This window comes from Chenopodium quinoa, unplaced genomic scaffold (genome assembly GCF_001683475.1).
Source record: "Chenopodium quinoa cultivar QQ74 unplaced genomic scaffold, ASM168347v1, whole genome shotgun sequence".
Classification (NCBI taxonomy): Eukaryota; Viridiplantae; Streptophyta; class Magnoliopsida; order Caryophyllales; family Amaranthaceae; genus Chenopodium; species Chenopodium quinoa.
This window is the reverse complement of record NW_018745177.1, coordinates 3,225,873-3,252,653: the sequence shown is the minus strand read 5'-3', so window position 1 is coordinate 3,252,653 and position 26,781 is coordinate 3,225,873. Positions and strand designations below refer to the sequence as shown.

Genomic DNA, 26,781 nt, shown 5'->3' with positions numbered 1-26,781 from the left:
TGTAATAGACTAAGAGTTTGTAGCTTAATTTAAGTTCAATTTAATTTCTAATTTCCTTATCTCATAAATTGTTCAGTTCAAAAATCAAAAGAGGCCCTAATAGTATCAACGATATTAACCACAAAAAATGAAAAAAAATGATGAAAAAAAGACATTATAACAAATAAAAAGAGAGAAATGGAAATAGACCACGGAATTCATTGATCACAAATTACAAATGGCCACAGGAATCTTGGGACGTAGAAACGCGTTCACACTGTCCATAGACGAGAACTTGCATTTGAAAATGTACTTCATGATAACTACTACATACAGCGAAATTAATTATTTAATTGAAATTTTCAGCAATATACTGTATTCAAATTAAATGATAACAAATTCCCTGGAAAAAAACAGGTGAGTGTTAAATACTGTCCACGCACGGTAACCGGTTTTGGGCTCCGGTTACCACGGTTGCCTAAAAAAAAAAGCACCACCTTCACGCCGATCAGGGAAGGTGGTGGATTGTCATAGAGGGGTGTGTGGCGGATCGTCGGTCAAAAGGGGTTGTGATCGCTGGTTGGAAGGGGTTGTGGGTTGCCGGAAGGATGAAGGGATGGTGAAGTAGTGAGGGTATGATTGTCCATTCACACCAAATGTTGGCGGTGGTGATCATTTTTGTTGGCGGTGTTTAGAATATAAAAAAAATAAAATAAAATGATAACAATAGTTGACCAACTAGGTTACTCAAATTTCATTCTTTATTATTTTTTATTATTTAATTGAAATTTTCAGTAACATTGAATTATTTGTTTATTATTTTGTGTGTTTTTCGTACATATGCCACAAAGTATACTCTTATTAAATTCACTTTAATTTATAATTTAAATTTTTTGACTTTTAATCATATATGATCGAATTATTAATTTTTATGTGTAAACATAGATTTGATATTTAATGTCAAAGACAAGTCTAGAAACTTTTTATTGCAGGGCATGGGTCATTTGACATGCATACATGTTAAAGGATCAACTAAACCAAAAGTTTAAGTTAATGATTGAAGTCCGACAATATATTTTATACTCTATCACGCCCTTCACATGAGATCACTTTGAACTTGAAATGTGGATGCAGCATTGACCCTCCACATACCCTGCGCGAAATATTACACTTAAAAATTGGGGTGGATAAAATGTAAAGGCTACACATACAATTGTTGTATGCAATGGTTGTATGTGTATCAGCTCTCGTGGATAAGATTTGAACTCGTGATATTTGATTCACCCAATGATGAAACCCGAGTTCTCTATATGCTTAATAGTTGACATTTGTCACGTCTTGATTCGTCCAATGACATTGCACACTTGGTATTTGATAGTTGCCATATGGCTCGTTTTGATTTGCCTGGTGACAAAATTGCCCAATATTCTTATGAATGGTACTTCTAGCTCCCAAGCTTTCTTGTATTTTGTTTTCTATTTGTTTTGTTGTCTTTTGCAGTAGAACCCATGAAAAGCTTGCGAGATTCAAAAGTTTGATATGTAGTTTTCTAGGCTTACTAGATTTGATTTTGTATAATGCATAGCCAAGGGCAGGAGTGTTAATAGGGAAAAAAATAAAAATAAAAATAAAAAAGCGCTTATAAACCATCAAACTTAACTTATAAGATTTAGAGATTACTAATCATTTTATCTACAAGAAGTATGTTTTTAAAACCCTAAATCAAATATTTGATACAATTAAAAACCAAAATGGATAAACGTTAGGCAAATAATTGAATTCTCACATGACAAATAAAAGTAGTAATGAAAGTTTTATTATTTTTAAATGTTCGATAATAAAATAGTCGATTTCATATATGTATTGATGTGAGATTAATATAAGTAATATTTATGGAAATTATAATTTGATTTGAACAATCACAATGGCATATGTAATGGGGCTCAAGATGAAAAGGAGTGTTGTAAAAATGGAGTCATCTATCGAATGAGTTGGCACATTTTGGAACAATAATCAAGAAATTTGATGATGAATAACATTTTGATAATTCTTATTCTTAAAAAAGAAATTTATTTTTGTTATTAAAAATAATAAATTCTTCCATTATGAAATTCATAAAAATCGATTATATGTCATTTAATTCAACATAGAAAATGATACAGTAGTATATTTCTTTAAAAAAAAAGGAAATAGTTAAAAAAAATGGTAATAGACTAATGATAGGTAAATATTTTGATAAATTATATTAGTTGTTTTGGGAGTAGCTAGATATTTTGGTAAATAGAAATAGTTGCTTTGGAAGTATGGAAAAATCTGTAAGAAAAAATTTGTATTGGAATCCAAAATAGTTGAAAGCCTTGAAACGTACAAATAACCAATATAATAAAGAGAAAGTCTAAAATGACAAACATAAACATCATTTAGGAAACTAGGAGAGTAGTAAAATATACGGAGTAAATATCTTACTTTTTCTTAATTAAAAAATTCACTTTTTTTTTTTAAATGTTCAATTTGCAGTACACTAATTGAATTATAACATCGTTTCCAATTGCATTCTCACATATGATTAATTTAGAAATACAAAAGCAAATGAACGCCCGTTGAATAAGATAACTAAAAGTAAATATATTACATTGAAATAAACATTAATTACACCGATTATGATTAATTTTAACATACATTCTCAAATTAATATAATTATAGAAAACTTTTTCAATTGTTATATAATGCCCCTAAAGCTCAGCAAGATCAGCATAAATTAAAATAATAAAAAAATAATGCTTCTTTCATTTAATTTTTCTCAAATCATAAAATAGGTTGAAAGGACTAAAAACATGAAGAAAAAAGACAAGTCCATGTCATTACAGGCTGTTATTGGCACTAAGTGGCAAAGTGGTAAAGCATCTTCTGCCATTAGACTCGTCTTCATTCCCATATCAGTTTTTTCCCCACTCTCATTTTATTTACCACGTACCCTTTTACCAACAAAAAAAGTTATCATTATCAAGTACTTATAATAATTTCCAACTTAACCAAATATTTTACTTAGTATATATATGCAATACATTACCATTTTACCTTATCTATATAGTAATATTGACTAAGTTTTTAAATTGGTACATGTATTAGTAATTGGTTTTGTAACTTTTGTTATATAAATGATGTTAGATACTTTTTTTTTTTTTTGACAAAGGGAACTGCTGTTAGATACTTAGGACATGTTCACATTTACTGAACTGAACTGATTGGAGCTGAACTGAACTAAATTGAACTGATTGGAGCTGACCTGAACAGAATAGAGCTGAAATGAATATTATGTAAGAGAAGAAAATTAGGAGTTGAATTGAACTGCAATTGAACTAATTGGAGCTGAACTGAACTGATCTGAATTGAACTGAAATTACACTGAAGTGAACAGACCCTTAGATTAGTGTTAATGAAAATTTGCTAGGGTTTTTTTAATAGCAATAATATTCAAAGTTGTGTTGTGAATTTATTAAATACATGTATTAAGAAATAAGGTTACCTTTCTTTCTAAAATCCAACGAACGCATGTATATTAGGAAGAGGTTTTGCCCTAATAGTCTATCAAATATATAGGCCATGTCATTTTTAACATGTTTTTCACCAAATAAGTTTGTTTCAAATACTTTTGTACAAAATATATATATATATATATATATATATATATATATATAAAAAAAAATTGTACAAAGTTCAAATAAAAGGTTTCTAAAATAGATAGATATAAAGAAAATAAATATACATGTTATACTTAACACAATAGAACATAGCAATTAGGATATTATTTCTTCATTCACCTAGATTCTTTTGAACTCATCTAAATTAAAGTATATGGAGTGTTTGGGGTCCAATTACGCCCAATCGGGCCCAGTCATAAAATAATTAATCCAAGCCAAGGTCAAGGCACAAGCCTCCATTTTGCCAAGTCAATGCAAAGTCAGCGGCCCAAGTCATCATGGTCAGCCCATGTGATGTCCAGCCCGTCCATTCTCCTTGTCATGCTAAGGTATAAAAGCCTTCAATTACATCATTTATCATTCATTCACATTCAAGCCTCGAGCATTAATTCTCTTGCATAGCTTTCTCTCTCTAAACACTATTTGACTTCGGCATCGGAGGGGCCTTCCTCGAAACCACCCCCGAGGCCAGTTTACGTGTGTTTGCTGTGCAGGAAACCCTCGGCCCAGCATCAATTTGGACCGGGCAAGTCTTCATCCACTTCTTCGGACCTTCGGCAAGGTCCCATTGTTTTCATCCGAAACAATTTGGCGTCGTCTGTGGGGAAGACTTTCAAAAATCTTTAAGCCAATCAAAATCATCCTACCAAAATCTTAGTATCAATGGCTAAGAATCGCAAGAACAAGCGAGTAAATCAGGGAGTAGGTGAAAGGCCCACAGACCCTCCTACTCCTACACCATCACCTTCTCCGGAGTGGAACTCTTCTAAGGGTGCCAGCTCGGGAGAAGCATACCGGGAGGATTCCCTTTCTCCCGTAATTCATCAATCTCATCATAGGCCGATTCCCCCTCGGTCTAACAACAAAATCCAGTCCGATCATAGGACTCAATCAGTGCCTCAAAGCAGACCTTTGAGCATCCACTCTCACTCTCATACTCAACCGAGGACCCCTTTAACGGGACCTAGCTCGGAGGAGGTAGCGAGGGCATTGGCGGTGCTCATGGAAGCGGTGAAGGCCCAAAATATGCCACCTCCACGTGACCGAACTCCTCCGCAAACCAGGCATCAGCGGAGGAAGCTCGGCCAGGAGGGGGAGAAACCTTCCTCCTTCAGGGAGTTGGCAGAGTGGGAAAAGGACACTTGGAGGACTGAGAAAGAGAGGAAAAAGAACCCCCACTTCTTCTTCAAGGAATCCTCTACCTCTCGGCCAGAGACTCACAACAGCAGCAGCTCTGCCTCTCGGCCAGACACTGTCCGCTGAAGCGCCCTCGACCAGCTTGGCGGCAGGGTGTGGAGTGTACATAGCCGCCTCTCATTCCCTGTAGCCGAGGCCCGAACATCCCAGCCAGGGACGAAAACCACTCTTACCTCTCTAAGAGGGCAGAGCGCGGTCCCTTCGGCCAGGAACAAGGGCAAGGCCGTGATGCTTCCTACCAGCTCTCCATTCGAACAATGGATTCTGGAAGAACATGTGCTGACGGTCAAAATCCCGTCGCACATTACATATGATGGAACTTCTGATCCGAAGGACCATATTGCCTCTTACGAGGGGCACATGCACCTTTGCCCCAGGTCCGAAGCGACCAGGTGTAAATATTTTCCCACTACTCTCAAGGGGGTCGCGCAAGCGTGGATCTCCAAGGGGGTGAAGGAAGGCTCTATAACGGGGTGGGACGACCTATCCACCAAGTTCAAGAGCAAATTCTCTACAGAAAACCGCCGAGAGAAAACCACTGCAGAGCTCATGGGCTTGCAGCAAGGGGAGACCGAAAGTTCCCGGGATTACCTAACTCGTTTCAACAACGAGTCATCCAGCGTTTCCCAGCTGGACCAAGGGCTGGCTGTCTTTGCAATGCAGAACGACCTTCAGCCAGGAAGGTTCCTTAACTTCATGGTCATGCATCCTCCGCAGACCTTGGAGGAAGCTCTGAACGCTTCGGATAAATTCATCCGAGCTGAAGAGTGGAACAAAACAAAATCCCAACCCCAATTTGGGGGTGGGAAGCAAAAACAATCGTCTAAAGACCAAGGCCAGAAGGCGAAGGGTAAGGCGGAAACCTCGGAATAATCTTCGGCCAACGAGCCGAAGAAGGAAAAATCTGCTCCTTTCACGGGCAGATATGAATCACATACTCCGCTGGCCCTTCCGCGCGCTAAAATTTACAGTGTGACGAAGGAAGAGCAGAGTTACAGGAAAGTGGTATCAGCGCAAAAATAAAAATTAGTGGTGTGAGTTTCATGAATCACCGGGACACAATACTGAAGAGTGTATCCAGCTGAAGGACCAAATCGAGGATATGGTCCGGAAGGGATACTTGAAAAAATACATTGCGGATCACCGCGAGAAAAAAAGAGGCTGAGAAGTCCGAAAAGGACTCTCGGCAAGAACTTGACTTCCCCCGAAAGAACAGCAAAAATGCGGAAGGAAAATTCCCTCCAATTCATGTTATCTCGAGAGGAATATGTTCTCGGAGGGAGCACAAGCGCCACCTCAGGGCTCTGACCCATCAGGTGAACAACGCAAGCATTCAGCCACCCCAATCACCGGTGCCGAACATGACGTTCACATCCGCTGACTATCGGGGGGTGACATACCCTCATGAGGACCCGTTGGTGATCATCGCCACGGTGGCCAACCACGACGTCAGCAAGGTTCGTGTTGATGGTGGCAGCGGAGCAAACATTTTGTTCCGAAAGGCCTACAACCAAATTAAGCTGAAGCCCAAGCACCTCACGCCGGTACCTTACCCGGTATTCGGATTTAATGGGGCCTCAACTTATCCACACGGGAAGGTAACACTTCCTGTCACCATCGGCTGTGACGAAGCAGCCAGGAATGTCATGACTGAATTTTTGGTCATCGACGCTCCTTTAGTGTACAACGTGATCATGGGGAGACCCATAATTCACGAGATTCAAGGGGTAGTCTCGACATACCACCAGCTCATGATCTATGTTTCGGATGGGGCTATCCCGAAAGGATCGAGGGCAGCCAAAAGGAGGCCCGAAGGTGCAACTACCTCAAGCCATCCACCAGTCGTGCAGAAGATGACGACGAGGATGAGGAGGAGAAAATAAGAGAGCCAAGCACGAAGAAGCCGAAAGGCCTAAGTGCTTCGGCTCAAGGAGACCTGGCCAAAGAAAAAGGGCCAGGAAAAGAAAGGGCTAGCTCTTCATCTGAGCCGAAAGACTCAGAGAGCCAGCAGAAAAAGAAAAAGTCTGGAACTCCTGCTGATATAGACAGTAGGCCAGAAAATGAAGAGTTCAGCCCCACAACCATGGAGCCAGACCAGCAAACCGAAACGGTCGAGTTGACCGAGGAAGACGCTGAAAAATATGTTACAATCGGGCTTGATCTTGATCCGAGAGTCCGCGTTGAGCTCATCCAACTCCTTCGGGACAACCGAGATGTGTTTGCTTTCTTGGCAGCTGACATGCCCGGGATAAGTCCAGACCTCATCTCTCATAAGCTTAACGTCGACCCTACTTGTCGGCCAGTTAAGCAAAAGAAGCGGAATTACTCCGCAAATAAGAACCGAGACATCGCAGCCGAAGTCAAAAAGTTGCTAGATGCAGGCTTCATCGAACCCTGTCAGTATCCAGAATGGCTGGCCAATGTGGTGATGGTTCAGAAGGCAAATGGCACCTGGAGAATGTGCGTTGACTTCACGGACCTAAATAAGGCCTGTCCGAAGGATTTCTATCCCTTGCCGAGGATCGATCAGCTAGTCGACTCGACAAGCGGCCATGCCTTGCTTAGTTTCATGGACGCATTTTCTAGGTATCATCAGATCTTCATGCACCCCGACGACCGAGCAAAGACGGCATTTGTCACGAACGCCGGGGTGTACAATTACAAAATGATGCCCTTCGGATTGAAAAATGCGGGGGCAACATATCAAAGGCTGGTGGACCAAGTCTTCGCCGATCAAAAAGGCCAAAACATGGAAGTCTATGTTGACGATTCTATCGTCAAAAGCAAAAAAGATGAAGACCATGTTAAGGACCTGGCGGAAACTTTCGCCACTATAAGAAAGCATCAAATGAAGCTGAATATGAAGAAGTGTGTCTTCGGCGTGAAGTCAGGGAAATTCCTTGGGTTCATGGTCAACAAAAGAGGGATTGATGCCAATCCCGCTAAGGTGCAGGCATCACTCTATCTTCCCGAGCCGAAAACAAAGAGGGATATTCAGCAGCTCACCGAAAGAATGGCAGCCCTCTCGAGGTTCATCTCCAAGGCCTCGGATAAGGGGTTACCTTTCTTCAAAGACTTGAAATTCCCGAAAACAAAAGAGCTCGTTTGGGAGGACGAGCAAAGAGAAGCCTTCAAGTAGCTTCCGGAGCATTTAGCTCAACTTCCGACATTTGCTAGCCTAGTAGAGAGAGAGTCCTTGTACTTATACGTGGTTGTCAGCCCAACCAGCATTAGTGCAATGCTGCTGAGGGAAGAAAATAAAATTCAGCAACCGATTTACTTCGTCAGCCACACTCTGACGGATGCCGAGACTCGCTACCCCTTACTTGAAAAAGTTGCTTATGCAGTGGTGGTAGCTGCTCGGAAGTTAAGACCCTATTTCGATTGCCATCAGATAGTGGTCCTGACTGATCAGCCGCTGGAAAAAGTTCTCGGCAAAGTTGAAAAATCTGGTAGGCTGGCCAAATGGGCTTTTGAGCTCACGGAATTCAGCATCAACTACCAGCCGAGAGCAGCCATAAAGGCTCAAGCTCTAGCGGACTTCCTGGCCGAATGCTCATACCAGGAGACGTTAGAAGATGAAAAGAAAACCTGGACCGTTTTCACAGATGGATCCTCCACCATAAATGGTTCGGGGGCAGGGGTGGCTATAACCTCTCCCGAAGGCAAATCCTTCGAGTATGCACTAAAACTTTCTTTCAAAGCTTCGAATAACGAGGCCGAATATGAGGCAGCAATTGCTGACCTAGAATTGTGCATTTCGTTGGAAGCCGAACATGTTTGTCTAAAGACAGATTCCCAGGTAGTTGCATATCAGATTGGTGGCAATTACGAGGCCAAAGAGCCCTCGATGATAACCTACCTTGCCAAGATCAAGACAATTATTGCAAAGCTGAGAACTTTTGAAGTTAAGATGATCCCAAGGGGTCAGAATGCACAAGCCGATGCGCTCTCTAAACTCGCTAGTTCAACTCTCACTAAGCTGAACCGATCTGTTTATGTGGAGGTGCGCCGGGAGAGAAGTGTCGACGAAGCACCTGAAGTGTGTTGCGTTGACCAAGAACCAAGCTGGATGGATCCCATCCTAGCTTTCAAACTTCGGGGAGAAATTCCCGAAGATAAAATTTTGGCCTCCAAATGGAAGCGAACCAGTGCAAGGTTCATCGTCTTCAAGGGGGAACTTCTGAAGAAATCCTTCTCAGCCCCATTGCTGAAGTGTGTGGGCCCGACAGATGCAGATTACATCCTTTGGGAAATCCACCTCGGCAACTGTGGGAACCACATTGGGGGAAGGACCCTAGCCCACAAAGCATTAAGGGAAGGGTACTACTGGCCAACCATGATCTCAAACGCTAAATAGCTGGTAAGAAAGTGCGAAAAATGTCAAAAATTTGCACCAGTCATCCATCAGCCAGCCGAGGAACTTCAGCCCGTGCTGAGCCCACTTCCATTTGCCTAATGGGGGTTGGATATCCTAGGCCCATTTCTGGATGCCGCATACCAGAAAAAGTGGATGATAGTCAGTGTTGACTATTTCAGCAAATGGGTCGAGGCCGAAGCAGCCTCGAACATCACAGAGCAAACTGTCAGGAAATTTATCTGGCAGAATATCATCACTCGTTTCGGCATCCCGAAAGTATTTGTCTTTGATCATGGAAGGCAATTTGACAATCTACCGCTGAAGAGGTATACAGATCGGTTCGGCATCAAACTGGCATATTCAGCGGTATGCCACCCGCAAAGTAATGGACAGGCCGAAACTGCAAATAAACATATTCTTAATGCCCTCAAGAAGAGGGTGGAGGATCAAATATCCAAGTGGCTAGAGGAGCTCCCAGGAACTCTCTGATCTCTTCGGACAACCGAAAAAGAAACAACGGGTCATTCACCCTTCGAATTGGTGTATGGCGCCGAAGTCGTTCTCCCAGTAGAAATCGGTTCTTAGAGCCTGCGATTGCACCACTTCTCAGCTGAGAATGAGCAAATTATGAAGGAATCCCTCGATTTCCTTGACGAAGTAATAGACTCAGCCCGAGTTAGAATGGCTGCATACAAGCAGAGAATCAGCAAATTTTACAACCGAAGAGTTCAGGCAAGGCCTCTCAAAATTGGAGACCTCATCCTTCGGAATGCTGCCGCGGTCCAGAAAAGCCGAATTCATGGGAAACTCTCAGTTGCTTGGGAGGGGCCCTATGAAATCTATGATGAACTTCAGCCGGGAACATACCGCCTTCGGCAGTTGGATGGAACTGAGCTGAAAAATCAATGGAATGCAGATGTACTTAAGAAATATCATGTGTAAACCCTTCGGGGTCGAATAATCTTTATAAGTACATTCTGAATTATTAATGAAAGGCCTCCGAGCCACTATTTTCTACAAACATGTGCAATCTTTACTCTTTCATCTTTTCTTAATGCTATCTACTCTTCAAGGGTTTCCTTCGGCCCTGTCCGAAACCTTCGCCCACAGGGCACCAGGTTTTGGATTGCCGATAAACTCGCCTTTTTAAAGAACACTAGTCTTTCAGATGAGGTGAAAACCTCAGTAAGACTTATTCTACAAGGCAATGAGTCCATGGACAAATCTGGGATATTGCCTTAACTGAGACCTGTATCCCAGAGAGCCATTATTTGAAACACTGCCTTCGGTTGGCCCAATGTTTGAGATATCCATTTTTTCATATAAATAGAAAATCAAGAGCAAAAGCACAACTGATAGAAAATAAAAAAATGTAACGAGAAGCGATCTCAGAAATCTGAAGATCAAGTCTTCAAATCTCTGGGGGGGACAAGAAGCACTACAAGTGCAGACTACCTCAGCTGAAACCTTCAAGCCAAAGCTTTTTACTTAGCAACTTGCGCAAAAAAAAAAATCAAAATCAAGTCATCAGAATTTAAAAATTCAAATACGCAAGCATGCAAATTCAAAGCAAGGCAATAAGAGGAAAGCATCAAATTCATAGATGGAAATTATGCTCGGATTGCGAGCTACAAACATGAGTGTCCGAATAACTAGAAAGAAAATATCGGCAGCCGCCCACAAGCAAAAAATAACAGCTGCCGAAATACGTATAAAGACAAAAAGTAAACTGTTTGTACATCAAGGCAAGCTGAAGCAAAAAACAAGGCAAAAAGAAATATTCAGAAGGCGACAAGTTTAAATTTAAGCACATGTCAATCCGCAAGATTCTGAAGACGACTTCCCGAGTCCCTATGCTTCAGCCGAAGGGTCGGGCTGGTCAGCATTGCCTGGTCCCTGGGGAGACTCAGCTCCGGCAGCAGAAGAGGCAGGTTGGACTCTCGTCTGGGCGTCAAAAGCTCTCTGTTCAGCCTCCATCTCCCTTCGTTCGGATTCCTCCTTGGCTTCTTCAGCTTTTAAAATCTCAAACTCAACGGGAGTGGGGTACTTCATATGGGGATCTTCGGGATCCTAAACCCAGAGAGCGCAGTTAGCCCAATCCAGGGAAGGCTCAGCATGGAGAGCCAACCTCCTGGCCACCCTAAACCCATTCGTATAGCCCATCTCATATTCTTCCTGGGTGTAGAGACGAACTTGGAGCAGGGCTTCAGCATCAACCAACTTCTTTTGACTCTCCTCCAAATCCTTTTTAAATTTTTCCAACTCTTCAGAGAGTTTGGAGGAAGAAGTCTTCTGTTCATTAAGCTCTGATTGGACCTTCAAAGTTTCGCCCTTGGCTTGGGACAGATCATCCTCCTTAGCCTTCAGCCGATCCTCTAGACTCTTCAGCTTTTGATCCTGGTCCTCAGCGGCAGCTTGAGCAGCGGATAATTGGGTGTCCCTGGCCTGATGAGCCTCCTCAGCAGCCATCCTGCTAGATTCAAGGGCCTCCAGCCTCTGCTCTACCTCTTGGACCAGCCCAGCCGCTTCGTCAGCCACTCGGCATGCAATGGCTGCCCTGAAGCTAGGGATGTCGAAAGCCCCAAGCTCGTTGATGACTTTCTCCCCAGCCATTAGAGTTGGGAAAACTTCAGTCTCCATGGCGTGGTAGAAGGTATGAAGGGCTTGAGCAGCTTGCTTCTCATACTTTTCGGCTTCGGCCTGCTTCTCTTCAGCAGCCTGCTGCTTCAGCACTGCCAGCTTCGCCTCTTCCTAGGCAACCTTGGCATCCTCCCAAGCACTTTCCAGCTTGTCCTGGAGGGTGTCTGTCAGCTCTACAGTAAGAGTCTGATTGTGCACAACCTGATTATAGGGGCACGTCAGTAAAAAAAAACAACTTTGAACTGAAGAGCTGAACTAGCGAAAGGGAAAAATAAAGGGCAAAGTACCTGCATCAGCAGTCGTTGATTGTCTCTGGCAGGGTCAGGGACCCTTCAGCTGGACTCAACCATTCCAGCAGTGGCCTTCAGCGACCATACCCTAGCTCGATCTACCTGGACATACCAGTAAGGTCGCCGAAGTAGCCCGCAGCTCCTTCTCGGTTCTGACCCCAAATAAGTTCCCAAACTAGGTCGGGGATTATGATGCGGGGGGCCAAGAAACCCATGTCTCCAGAATGTAACGTCTGGAATGAAGGAAAGGAAGACGAAGGAACCTCTTGAGCCTTGTCAGGCTCGGCATTCTTTTCCCCTTCGGTGGAGCCCGGCTGATCTCCACCCAGGTCAACAACGGCGACCTCTTCTTCCTCTCCCAGCTCAGGTTGACGAATCAGGGCGTCAACCTCTCTCTCAATGTCATCTGAGAAACCCTCAGCGGCGGGTTTCTCAGCAGCTTCAGTAGAGTGCCCTACAGCACTCCCTTGATTCGGATCTTCTCCCTGAGCCCCTCCTTTCGGGTCAGGAGTTCTTTGATCCACCTCCATTTCTTGAGTTTCGGGAGGTGGGGGAGGGGTTCGGGGAGGCGGGTTTTCTGGCAGAGGTGGAGCCCTCGGCGAGCCTATACCTTCATCAGGCTCCCTTATGCGTATGCCTCCGGTAGGCATCGGCCTCGTCTGAAACTGACGAGGACCCAGTACTGCTATCCTCGTCCTCCTTTTCTTGGCCAAGGGTTGTTCGTTCATTTCTTTAGATTCAGATGAAGGCGAATCTTCAGGACGGGCAGGCGCTTTCCCTCCCCTCCTTCTATCTCCTTCCTCAGACTGCAGAAGTAGGGGGCAGTAAAGGCTTGAGTAAAAAAAAAAAGAAAAAAAAAAGAAAGCAAAGATTAAGGAACTCACCGAAACCCTCGGCTGAGCTTCGGCTGCAGAAGTCCCCTGCTCGGCATCACCAGAGGTTCCTTCACCTCCTTCCAAGGAGTTAATCGCCCTGGTCACGTCCTCGGTTGTCTGAGCAGCTTGCGCTTCTTCGGGTAGGAGGGGCCTCAAAGGATCCCGCTTCTCCCACCAAGGCTTCTGTTTCAGATAATCTGCAGCAGCCTCGATCTGAAGGCCCGTTGAATGCAGATGCAGCGGACGGTCCTTCGGATTAGTGATCGCGGGAGCCCGGTCTAGGATGACCCTTTCAGCATTCACTCCCAGCCGATCGTGGTCGATCCTTGAGGTGACCTCGCTCAGCTCTGAAAGGGCAAAGTGAAGGTTAGCCTGAAGGAATGAACATAAAAAATAAAGCGATAAGAAAATAAATAAAACAAGTCCTCGGCCCCAGCCGAAGATACTTACCGCCTCTGTGCTTTCGGCTGAGGCCGACAGCCGCCAACATCTTCTCTTGGAAGACGTAATGGTTATCCGGAAGCCATCTCGTTGGGATGAACTTCATTCGGCCAGTTCCCCCATGATTTTCCTACTTCCCGAAGAAACTCATCTGCTCGTAGCTAGGATGACGAGCGGTATCAGGGTCTTCGGGGCCCAAATCCTGCATGTTCGGATCGGGCCTAGAGAGGTAGCGGGGAGCCCCAAAAAAGTGGGGGTGCTCCGGATCTGCTGGTACCCTTACCCAGATCCACTGGCCTCTCTAGTCCTTATCCGAAGAATCGTTCGGCCACATGGTCAAATATTGTGGATGGCTCTCAATTCGCTACCAGCCAGGCCCGTGCTGACCATATTGGCTCTGAGTGTTCTGCACCAACTTGTGTATCTTTCGGAAGCAGTGCAAGTTCGGTTCAACGGCAAAAAACCGACGTACCCATAGATACGTCATCACCCGCCGAATGCTGACAGGCGTCAGCTGGCACAGGGAGATCCTATACTTTATCAGAATGTCCCTGACGAAGGGATCTAGAGGAAAACGAAGCCCATACTGCAACTTCCGAGTGTATACCCCTACATATCTAGGAGGGGGACGATGAATTCTATCAGTCGGCGAGGGAATTCGGCACCAGTACCCATCCTCCTCGAAAATGCCGTAGTGCAATTCTATCTGTTCGGCAAACCGATAAGCTTCGGCATGCCTGACCCACCAAGAGTAAGGGGCATTTTTCCTCATAGCTCGCTGGGCTTCGGCATTTTGCCACTCAGCGTGCCCAGGGAGCAAATTCCAAAGCACGGCGGGCAGATCCTCCACCTGTTCTGCGCCATTAGCTAGGGGTGAGCAAAAATATTGGGTACCCGTAACCGGTTAGGACCCGCCAGGTCCAGAACTGGAACCAGTACAACCAGTTCCAGTTCTGGGTCCAAAAATTAGGACCCGGTTATAACCGGTTCCGGTTCTAAGTCTTGATTTTTAGGACACGGTACCCGGTGGGTACCCGGAACCATTTGCATTGCCACATAAATGTTCATTTCATAGCCCATTATAAGGAATATATTATCTCATTGGGCCAGTATATTACTTGGCCCACTTTCTATTCTAAATATAAGGAGTATTATTTATACTTAACCCTAAAACTCTTTTCATTTTGTCAGCCACCTAACACCAAATTACCCACCTTTCTAGTTTCATCCGCCCCCTTCAACTCCGTATTGATGATATTTTTTTCAAAAAATTCACTCACCCAACTTTAAGAAATCACTCTAATCTTATCTATTTTTAGATTCTTAGATCTAAACACCCCTTTTCACCATTAATATTTACTTTTGCAATGAAATGAGGTGAAAGATAAATTCGAGAAGACGATGCTGATGAAGATGATTTTTTTTCTTTAAAGATAAATCGAGCTCCATAATATGAGTTTTAGGATGATTTTGTATAATTCCAGCTAATATATTTACAAAAAATTTATACGTATAATATGAGTCTAGCTTGTTTGCTAATGTATATTCTTTAAATGTTTTGATCTAATTTTTCCTTCTTTCTTGTTTGCAATTTTCGTATAATATGTTTGGGTTTGATTTTGATTTTGTTTTTTTTTTTTATTATTATTTTTGTTAAAGGACAACTTTGATATTTTTTTTCTCTTTTACTTTGTATAAGCCAACCGGGTACCCGGTTCTGGAACTGGTTCCTACCAGTTCCGGTTCCGGATCTGAAAATTATGGACCCGGTACTAACCAGTTTCGGATCCGGTTCCAAAATCTTGGACCCGGTACTAACCAGTTCCGGGACCGGGTCTTTAGTTTTACACCGGGTACTCGGTAGTGCTCACCCCTACCATCAGCCCCGGCGTCTTGCTGGGGTGCCGCGGCGTTCAAAGGGACGGCCGGAATACCCCTCTCTGGGTCTTCCCCGACTCGTTCCCCATTCCAGACATTGGCGCGACCCCTCGGGTCCCTAGCCTGACCCCGTCGTCCGGTTTGGCGTCCTCTTCCTGGAGCCATAGTTGAATTCGAAGGGAAAAAAGTTGGGAAAAGGGGAATTCTTTCAAGAAACTAAGAAAATCAAGGGAAATTCGAAGAAATTTACCTTTATATGAATCGAAATTCGCCGATTATTTCAGTCGGAGCAACGGATTCGAGTGTCAAGCTTTGATTTCGGGGTGTGAAATAAAGTTTTGAAGCGGAGAAAAATGGTTTCTTAGGGAGTTCGAGCGTGAATTGGTGAAAAAATGAGGAGAGAAGGAACGAATTTGGCCTTATATTTCCAAAAATTGGAATTTCGAAGGTCAGAGTGTTTAATTTCACTTAAATACCTCCTTAAGTAACCGTTAAACACACTCTCCCTTAATTAACCGCCCATTATCCATTCAACTTCCCACTAATTATCATAATTACAGTTATTTCGTTAATGACTGTTTAAAATTTAAATCTTTTGATTTGATTAAATCATTTACTTCCCTCCATTTTTATTAAATTCAAACCCGCCCGTCATCATTCCAAATCGGGTCTGGGGGGCAAGTTGTTTGGGGTCCAATTATGCCCAATCGGGCCCAGTCATAAAATGATTTAATCCAAGCCAAGGTCAAGGCTCAAGCCTCCATTTTTTCAAGTCAATGAAAAGTCAGCGGCCCAAGTCATCGTGGTCAGCCCATGTGATGTCCAGCCCGTCCATTCTCCTTGTCATGCTAAGGTATAAAAGCCTTCAATTACATCATTTATCATTCATTCACATTCAAGCCTCGAGCATTAATTCTCTTGCATAGCTTTCTCTCTCTAAACACTATTTGACTTCGGCATCGGAGGGGCCTTCCTCGGAACCACCCCCGAGGCCATTTTACGTGTGTTTGCTGTGCAGGAAACCCTCGGCCCAGCATCAATGTGGACCGAGCAAGTCTTCATCCACTTCTTCGGACCTTCGGCAAGGTCCCATTGTTTTCATCCGAAACATGGAGTAATTATTTTTACTCATTAGACTTGATTAAATTTAATTGAAAGTGAATGACGAATTGACAATCTTGATTAATTCTGATTACAAGATAGTTAACTTGTTGAAGTTGATTGAGATTTAATTAAACTTCGATTTAGCGACTCGATATACCCCAAAAGCTCCGCTTTAGCATGTAAACAGCTTTTCCATATATATAGAAACTTATACTTTCTCTGATCCTAACTATGCAACGTTTTCTCCTATATGCACCTTGAGTTAATTTTGTTATATTATAGAGCATCCCTTTGTATTAACTATCTAATCATTAAGTGCATCACTTTGACTTTTGCATTAGATCTTTATTAGCTTTGACTTGATTTGTGCTAATATATAAAAACTGAATGTTATGTGTAAATTTTTGTCGTACTAGTTGTAACGTATTTTTTAATAACACAAACTATTGGGTGTGGACATCCGCACCTAATAGTTCGTGCGTCCGTACCATTTTGTCTTCTCTTTCTCTCTCCTTTAATTTGCTTCTTTTTTTAAGATCTAAATCAAAATCAGAATTCACATCAATTATTGCATTGAATCAAATTGCTATTGAATCAAAACTGATGATTTTCTCCGTTTGAAAGTAGATGACGGATACGAAGGTGAAGACGTTTGTTAGTGCTGGTGGCATTCGCTGCCTGGGTTCGAATCACTAGTGATGGTGGTGTTCGCGGAGGTGGAGTCGTTCGCTGGTGGTGGTGTTCAGTGGTTTGTGGGTGTAGTGGTCTGAGCTCGGTAGCTTGTGGGTGCAGTGGCCTAGGTTTGGTGGTTTGCGGGTGCGGTGGACTGGATTTGGTGGTTTGTGGGTGCGGTGGCTTGGGTTCGGTGGTTGAAGGAGAAGGAGAGGGAATGAGGGGCGTGATTGAGAATATCGGCCAACATGAGAGAGGAAGAGGAAAGAGAGTGAAATAAAAATAGCTATACTTACACATACTTTTGGAAAAATGGAAATAAATAATCTCGCTTTTGCTTGGTCTGACAATAACAATCCCACTTTTTGATTATTACGAGACAGCCCCACCTTTGCATGTCACCTTCTTTTAATAGACCCTGACTTGTTAGTGACCAATTTTTGTAGGTTATATGTCACATGTCAATATGTAATATGTTTATTCCTTTTTTTTTCTAAAAAAAAAAAAAAATCCAGCCACCAACCCCTACTGTGAAACCATATCCCCTACCCCAACCACCACCAAAAATCGGCCGGCCACCCTCCTTAACCTCCGAAAATGGCCGGCCGGAACCAAGGATGTGTTTTTAGGGTGTTTAAGGGGGGTTTTGGGGCTAGGGTGGGGATATTCGAGGTGTTTATGAAGGTTGGGCGGGATTTTTAGGGGCTGGTTAGGGAGGTTTGGATGAATTTGTCTGCGGTTTTCAACGAGTTATTGGCAGCTGGGTCTGTGTGGGGTTTCGGCGGGCTTACGACAGTTAGGTGGGGTTTTCATGGTGGTGGTTTTACCTGTGGTAGTTTCGAGGGTGAGGTTGTGGTTCACGAGGTAATTTCGGGGGTAGGTTTTGGTCGACGGGGTGGTTTCGGTATAAGAAGTTTCGACCGGCCGTTTTCAGGGGTTTAGGCGGCGGGCGGCTAGGGAAATGATTAGGGTTTCACGGTGGCTGGTGGTGGTGGACTTTTTTTTTTTAATTTCTTTTACTTTTATTGTTCAAATTTTTTTATTTTGACCAATTATTGAATGAAACGTGGCTGTAAAAAAAATATTAATAACATTTTAACCTGTTTAACAAGTTTTAGGTAAAAAGGTTTGTTCAAAGAAGATGACATGCAAAGATGGGATTGTCTCGTAATAATCAAAAGGTGAGATTGTTATTGTTAGACCAAGCAAAGGTGAGATTATTTATTTTCATTTTTCCTATACTTTTTACATCAGCTAATACAAGTAACATATTAGCCAATTGAGGTTTGATATTAGTCAACATTAAAGACATTATAAAAATGTATCAACCAATAAAAGAAACCTATGAGCCAACAAAAGATACATATTAGCCAACAAGAGGAATATATCAGCCCACAAAAATTACAAATAAGTCAATAGAAGGAACATATCAGCCAACAAATAAAGCATATCAGCCAACAAAATGATGAAATCAGCAAACAAAAGCAACAGGTAAGCCAACAAAATAAACATATCAGCCAACAAAATAAAACATATAAGCCAACAACTAAAATATACATATAAGCCAACTAAAAAAACATATAAGCCAAATGATGTCTTATATCAGCCAACAAAAGGAAAAAAAAAAACATATCAGCCAACAAATGAAACATATTAACCAACAAGTAAAACATATTACCCAAGCCAGCCGCACGTAAATTTGTGTGCGGAGACATCTGCACGCAATAACGTCTCTTTAAATTTTTATAAGTTTTAGCAATGAAAAATTTAAGTTATTAATGGTCAAATTTATAATATATGTGTTTGTAAAAAAAAAATGCACTTATTAAAATGAGAATGTTTTGCGTGAGATCGGATTCACCATGAGTTCCAATATATCTGACATTAGTAATCTAATACAATCTGACATTAATAATCTAATATTTTACATGAGAAATCTAATACTCTCTTTATTTGTAAGTACTTGCTCCATTTCTCCATGTGTGGAGTTTTAGGAGAAGTTGAAGAAAGTAATAAAGTATGGAGGTCGTATGATAGGTGGAAAAAATTCTACAAAACAAAAGTAATTGAGAGAATTAGAGAAGAAAGAATATAAAATCAATAAAATATGATTTATGTTAGGGAGAGAAATGAATTAAAAATTGTAAAAAATTTCCAAATAAGGAAATGAAGCAAGTATCAATAAATAATCAGAAAAAAAAGGTGGAGCAAGACAGCAAGTATTTAAAAATAGAGGGAGTATGACATTAATAATCTAATTATATACTCTCGCGTTTCAATTTATTAGTCCCATATACTATTTTGGGCGTTTCAAAAAAAATCTACCCATATTGAACATATTCCACTTTTAACTTAGTTTTTATTTCCTATTTTATACTCCCCCCATCTCCAAAACTTTAACCCTTTTGAGTTATTTTGCGGTTATTAAGAAACTTAAATAAAAAGAAATAAAAACATATTAGACAGATAAATTTACATGGGGTTTGTAAAAAAGTAGAGAGATAAAGTATTAAAAATACAGAAAAAAATAAAATTTTATATGGGAAAGCTAATTTTGCAAAAATATTGTTGTAAATTGGTGGGTATTTTGATGCAAATGGGTCGATTATTTTAGGACTAAAATTAGGCTAAAAGGGTCGAAGTTTTGGAGACGGGGGAAATAATTTCTTAACTTTTTACGATTTTCAAGTGTAAATTTAATGCTTATATGTAGCCCTAACGACTATGTATAATATTTTCCAAATTAAAATAATGTCAAATATATTGGACTCACCGTGAATTCGACTTACCTAATTTTTTTTGGGTTTTTCTAAGCTATGCCCCCCCAAGTTATTGAATTTCTAAGCTGTACTCATGCTTTTTCAAAGTTACAAGACGTGCCCTCCACTTCACGATATTTTATCAACAATACTCTTTAACAGTCATATCCGTTTATGAAAGTTAAGTTATTTTATCGACAATGGTGTCATGACGTTATTTATTTGACACGTGTTTCATTCTAATTATTTTAACACTTTAAAAAAAAATTAAAAAATCAGAAAATAAAATAATAAAAAAGGTTGTTGTTAATCTCAAAGGTTATTGTTAATAAAAATTAGTGAGGTTGAGGGCAAATCTTAGACGTTTGAAAAGGCCTGGACACAGGTTAGAAAATGAAGAAGTTTGGGGACATAACTTTTTTTTTATTAGCAAAAATATTTCAGTTTGGGGGCACAACTTAGAAACCCCCCCCCCTTTTTCACGAATTTAGATATTGAATGAGCATTTAAAAATACAAATTCTTAAATAGACTTGGTTCACACTAATTTATTGTGGACCACTAACATTAGAGAAAGTATGGTTGTTTTATTAATAAAAAAAAAAGGTCACTATAATTAAAAAAAAGTCACTATATTGAAATAAAAATCATTTTGGTAATATATAGGCCTAAGTGGTTATTTTTGTAATGAAATATTTTATATATTGATCAATATGAATAATAAAGGCCACTATGTTAAAATTAGGGTAATAGCGTCGTATTTCAAGTTCACAATATTTTTAAACGTTGTAGTAGTTTTAATAAAGGTTACTAGGTTAAAAATAAGGTTACTATATTAAAAATAATGGTCACTTTGTTCAATATAAAGTCAGTTGCGTGTGTATAGACCTTGGGTCCACAATAATATTATTGTGGACCAGGTCCACGCAAGTCTTTTTGATTTAAAAATTGTTTCATAAATCCATATTATCCTATTATGTAAACTCTAGATGACGATCATATGAGTTGTTATACTTCAAAATTCCACAAAATTCCATCCCCTAATTTGAAATTTCTCCAAAATAAGGCGGTGATTAAAAAGGCGAGTACCCAATCTTTCCCGAACAAAGCGAGTAACAAGAAATTAAAAAAACGACAAAAGCATAAACAACGAAGAGATAAATTAATGGACAACGTGGATTGGATATTTCCCAGATTCTCCATGTGACACGAGCTCACCACACGCCCTTTCCTGCCTTTTCATCTCAACCGTCCACTCCACCACTTCTTCCAACGGCTCATATCCTTCTCCAATGCCACTCATACACTTGTCCTCCTCCTATATAATCTCCCCCCTTTTCTCACCTCTTCTTCACCCTCACCTCTTCTTCCCTTTCAATTTTTATTCTTCCCATTTTACCCTTCCGCCATTGTTATACTTTCAAATTCCTTCATTTTCAGCCCAGAAATGATGTTGAGGACAGTTGCTTCAGGTGGGTCTCCTTTGTTCAGCTCATCCCCTGTTTCAGGGAAGGAAAATGGTTTCTGCCATGGATTTTCTTCGAGTTTTGTGGGGTTTGAGAGGAGAAATGGGTGTGGAAAAATCATGGCGAATGTTAAGGAAACTGAGCCTATGACTGGGATTGTTTTTCAGCCTTTTGAAGAGGTTAAGAGTGATAATTTCATGGTTCCTATTTCTCCTCAAGTTTCTCTTGCCAGACAGAAATTTGCTGATGATTGTGAAGCTGCCATTAATGAGCAGATCAAGTAATCTCTCTCTCTCTTTCTTTCTTTATCTCTCTCTTTAATTACGTTTTTGTGTTATTGGTTTTGATATATGCGGCCGTATCCGTAACCCGTGTGGGTTATAGGGAATTAGATTGAAATTATGCATCGATTGGTGTTATTAATGTTTGTATTTAATTAATGACTGAAATTATGTGTCAATTGATGTTATTAATGTTTTTTTGTTTGCTTTTAATTAAGCATCTTTGTTTTTTTACCTGAATTTGGCTTTTCTTTTCTTTATTTATTGGAAAAAGTAGTTGTGTCTTTGGTGGTGAAAAGAGTTTTATTTTTAAATGATGGGTAAAAGTAAGGTGAAAAATAATTGATAAATTGTACCGTAGAAGTTTTTTTAATTTTTATGTTAAAGTTTATGCGCTATGATATTTGACATAAAGAAGATGCCTATCAACTGTTTGTTAAAATGGTTCAATGAAATTGAAAAATGTCGTCAGATTATTAGGTTTTAGTCTCTTCATGTTCTTGATGTAATCTCTTTTGTCCGTCATAGTTGTTTCATAGCTTCATTATATGCCTTTTTACCATGGAAGCTTATCGCTAGATTATACATACGAGAGCATGATCTACGTAATGTTAGTTCAAAGTAAAAGAATGAGTATATTAAAATATCACACGTATTTCTAAATAAAAGTACAAAGTGACAGAAATGAGATACTACCTTCTTTATTTTTGAGAACGTGTTCCTTTGATTTGAAGTTTTGAACTATTAGTTCTTTTGGCTCTAAAATGCCCATCATGTACTCACATATAGGATCTAATTACCGTGTAAATAGCTCCATTCAATTCATGATTTTGACATAAATTTAGTAATCAAGATGGTCTTACAAAATCATAATTATGTTTGTACAAAATCCGTAACCTATTTGCTTATTTGAGGTTTTAGTTGCTTAATATGGTCCTTGTAGAATAATTGTGTAGTATTACTAGTATTTTCTTCAGTGGGGGATGCATAGCAAGTTACCTTCTATAGTTCGAATGGGCGGGAGTCCGGAAGAAGAAGTTGTATATAAGGTGGCTAATGTTTTCTTATGTAAGGGTGTTGAAAGGGACCAACGGGTATTGGTATAAGCATAAGTAAGCTTAGAAAAGGTCTTAATTGTAGCTAGCACAAAAAACTTGTATCAAGGTGGCTTAATTGTTCGTCGATTAGTTAGTTTTAAGCCTTTAATCAATCAACAAGCTAGGCCTATAATTTAATACAATGAGTATATGGTAAAAGAACATGTTATTTAAGGTGGATTTACAACAAAGTATTGCAAGACATTAAAAGTTAACCCTTATATAGTAACCCTTGTAATTAAAAAAAGCCACAATAGTCTTGCCATTAGTTCTTTTTAGTATGCATCAAAGAAGCTGCCAAAAGTAAGATGTTGGGGAGATATTGGGAAGTACTGTATTAGAGAAAAAGAAAGCCATATAACTCTTGTGTGTCTCATCCTATACCCCATTATTTATAAATATGCCATTATATTAATATGCACCAATAACATTAGAAAAACGTTTGTAAGTTGGTGATGAGTCCCAATTAGAAAAGATGTGGAACACTGAATATGACTCAAGCTGAGATATGTTATATACTGATATGAGCTCGCTATTGGGTGAATTAAGTTCCCTTATGCCAAACTACCAAAGTATGTGTATTGTCAACAAATAGTCCTCGTACATGAACCTAATTTTGATGTTATCAATCACATCTTGTACTCAGGGAAAAAAAAAATATAGGAAAAAGATGGATTGCAAAAATAAGAACCTGAATCTTTAAAAAACTATGATTTGTACTTTACATTAATCTTTGTCAAGTGATTATTATTTACTTTATTTCCTGGTGTGATTTGCAGTGTGGAGTACAGTGCATCCTATGTGTACCATTCGCTGTTTGCCTACTTTGACAGGGACAATATTGCTCTAAAAGGCTTAGCCAAGTAAGTACACTATTGGTTCTCTTACAACGCCATTCAGTTGTGATTTGTAAAATTCAGCTGCATTAGTTGAAGGGATGTAAATCTTTATCATATATTGTCGTGTTGGCATCTTTAGGTTTTTCCGAGAGTCAAGTGAAGAAGAAAGGGAACATGCTGAGAAGTTAATGAAGTATCAGGTGAATAGCAACGTCTAATAGTGTCACTTTGTCTGTTAGTTCTATAATTTTTGAAATGGTAGTGATTATTGTAGCCGGGATGGTTCATGATATTATCTTTATTATCTACTTCGTATTTGTTGATTCAGAACATGAGAGGAGGAAGGGTGAAGCTGTTTTCAATCCTTATGCCTCCATCAGAATTTGAGCATGTTGAAAAAGGAGATGCACTTTATGGTAAGGCCTTTATCTATTTCCAATGTTTTATCGGGATGGCAGTGAACAACTGAACATCGACGTGTCTTGTAGTACACATATTTCTGTATATAATATTGAGCAACATCTTTCATTCAGTTCTAATTTTGAAATATATCTTGTGGCAGCAATGGAGCTAGCATTGTCATTGGAGAAGCTTGTGAATGAGAAATTGCTGAACTTGCATGGTGTAAGTTAACCCACCCACCCCCACAAAAAAAAGGAACCCTAGATGGATACTTGTCAATGTTGTCTTACTTCTACAACTAGGCAAAAAAATATGAAAAATTTAATGGCACTTCATATTGCACCTTAAGCAACTAGCCATCTTTATCTTGTATATATTTTATGACTATTGACCATAGATTTTAAGCTTATCACGTTTCCTGTAAATTAGATTCAGCAGATTTTGTGATTCATTTTTCCTTTCTTTTTTTAAATAATATTGACCAACAGGTGGCTGAGCGAAACAATGATGTTCAGTTACAAGAATTTGTTGAAGGCGAATTTCTGAATGAGCAGGTAAATTTGTTTTACTACATCCTGTTTCAATCTTTTGAGAAAATTCTTTACCCCTTTCATTCTAAGTTTTTCTTAGTGGCTCATTAACCTTGTTTTCTATCTTACTTAGGTTGAGGCAATTAAGAAGATAGCAGATTATGTCACTCAATTGAGAATGGTTGGCAAGGGACATGGTATGAATCACTCTTTCAATATTTTTACACTTGTAAATTGTCATCGTCGTTACTCTTATTCTGCAAAAGAACGTGTATTTTTTATTTTTGCTATAGTTATGATTTTTAGAGATGTACACTCTAAAAGCAACCTATTTGCTTTTTGCAGGAGTTTGGCACTTTGATCAAATGCTCCTTAACTAGGGAGATGCTCTGCTCTGTACTGATCCGAAGTTGAAGATTTCTCCTAGCTCTAGGTGTAAACTATCTCTCATCCAGGGAAAAAAAAACCGCCTTCAGTTTGAATGGGAATGGCTAGAATATAGGAAGCTTGTATAAAAGTATGTATCTCAGTCGATGTTTAAGAAGATAATTGTAGGTAGCCACTTCACATTTCGTCTGATTTCTGAATAATGAGGATTGTAGCTGATGTCTGAAGTTACTTGCTAAATTTTTCTCTAATATATTCTCTATTGTTAAATCATTTGGTTTGTTCTAAGATGCCCTATGTGTTTGTTAATATTAATAATACCCTTGAATTATAACCAGTGTTGATATATTATTATAAATGTTACTGTCAGTTTGGTGGTAAGAACTAAAGACAGTAACAAGTGGAATGGAATGATGAATGCAGGGTACTAAGCCTTCATAAAATCATGTATGCAAAATAATCTGACGCATTGTCAGGAAGTTATTCTTTTACTATCGATAATGGTAGTCATCTTCAGAGCTGTGATCTGCAATTGTAATGTATCACTTTTTCGTTTTGATAAACCTGTTATATGTGAAGATAATAATGCATCTCATCCTCTTCACTCCCACCTAAAGCCACAGGAGGTGGTTGCAATTCATTAACTTTTTCTATCTTTACCTCAGTTTGGAATTTACACTATTTTAGGATGTTCGGAAAAAAAGTACATTTTGACAGCTAATTTAGAAGTAGAGAGTATGTAGATGACTTGTCTTTATTAGCCACTTACCTTCTATATTCCATTCTATCTTTACCACAGTTTGTATTATGTTATTTATAGTCGTCCTTTGAAATAAAACTACGAGTACATAACTTCAATTAGTGACAGCTAATTTGGACGGAGAGAGAGCTATGGTTAGGAAAATGTGTTGGGGGGTTACCGGGTTAGGGAAGGTGTGAGGCTAATACTAAATCGGAGACATGAAATCTCTGTAATGAAATCTTCTTTAATTGATTGTACGGAGTAGATATTATTCGATGATGTGCATTCATATAAAACATTACGGCCTAATAGATAGTTTATGAAAGCTTGGAGTTTAAAATCATCTATATCTCTCAAATTTTGATGTTTTATAGAGTGAATGAGGTATTTCTACAAATGTGTAAAACCTGGTACGAGGGACATTGGAGTAATGGTGTTATAACTAAAAAAAAGTAATGGTGAAATCTTATTATTTATGGGTACAGTTCAAAGTTGTGAAGTTTTGGACAGTGATTTTGACATGAACGATGAGATCTCGTCTTATAATTAATATTTTCTCTTTAAAGTTTGTATATTATAGTTGTCAATCCTTTTCCCTCGGGCTCTCCTAATTTGCCGACTGTATTTATTTAAGAGCATGTAGCATTCGTTAAAACCATTTAGCCATGGTTTATTCTGAGTACTGTCCTACTGTACTTTGTTATATCTTATATCTTATATCTACTTTGCCCAAAAAATGGATAATTCAGGAACTTTGCAAGTTATTTGTGGTCTATATCTGTGTAAAGTTCTGAGAAAACTTGAAATCAGAGTTGTGAATTGTGATCATGTTCTAAATGTTAAATTCAATACTTTCTCATCGTTATACTGTATGTGTAAAAATTTAATCTTGCATCGATAAATCTCATCAGTCTTATACTGTTATACATACATAAATACATTGTGTTGAATTTAGAATCTGGTTCAAGTTCACTTAGCAAATTATCTCATTTCTCAACAACAGATGTTATGTACAGTACAGAACTTAGAAGTTATTGGTTAAGTAATTATGAACTTTTGTCCTGTTTCTTTTTGGAGCCGATGATTTAGCCTTCAACAAAGTTAAAAAGCTAATAAAGGTGACTTTTACGAGTGAATGAGTG

At 39.8% G+C, this 26,781-nt stretch overlaps 2 protein-coding genes across 2 annotated transcripts; both read left to right on the top strand.

The window, feature by feature from the left end:
- Positions 1–4,343: 4,343 nt before the first annotated feature.
- On the top strand, positions 4,344–4,943 carry LOC110710690 (putative uncharacterized protein DDB_G0290521). Its single transcript, XM_021889022.1, has one exon. It carries the CDS (start codon positions 4,344–4,346, stop codon positions 4,941–4,943), a length of 600 nt encoding a protein of 199 aa, XP_021744714.1.
- Positions 4,944–21,238: 16,295 nt separating this feature from the next.
- Positions 21,239–25,187, top strand: LOC110710869 (ferritin, chloroplastic-like). The gene is made up of 8 exons (XM_021889210.1): positions 21,239–21,641; positions 23,519–23,602; positions 23,718–23,778; positions 23,907–23,994; positions 24,141–24,202; positions 24,469–24,534; positions 24,644–24,707; positions 24,856–25,187. Exons 1-8 carry the CDS (start codon positions 21,343–21,345, stop codon positions 24,888–24,890), a joined length of 759 nt encoding a protein of 252 aa, XP_021744902.1. The 5' UTR covers positions 21,239–21,342; the 3' UTR covers positions 24,891–25,187.
- The last annotated feature ends 1,594 nt before the right edge of the window (positions 25,188–26,781 follow it).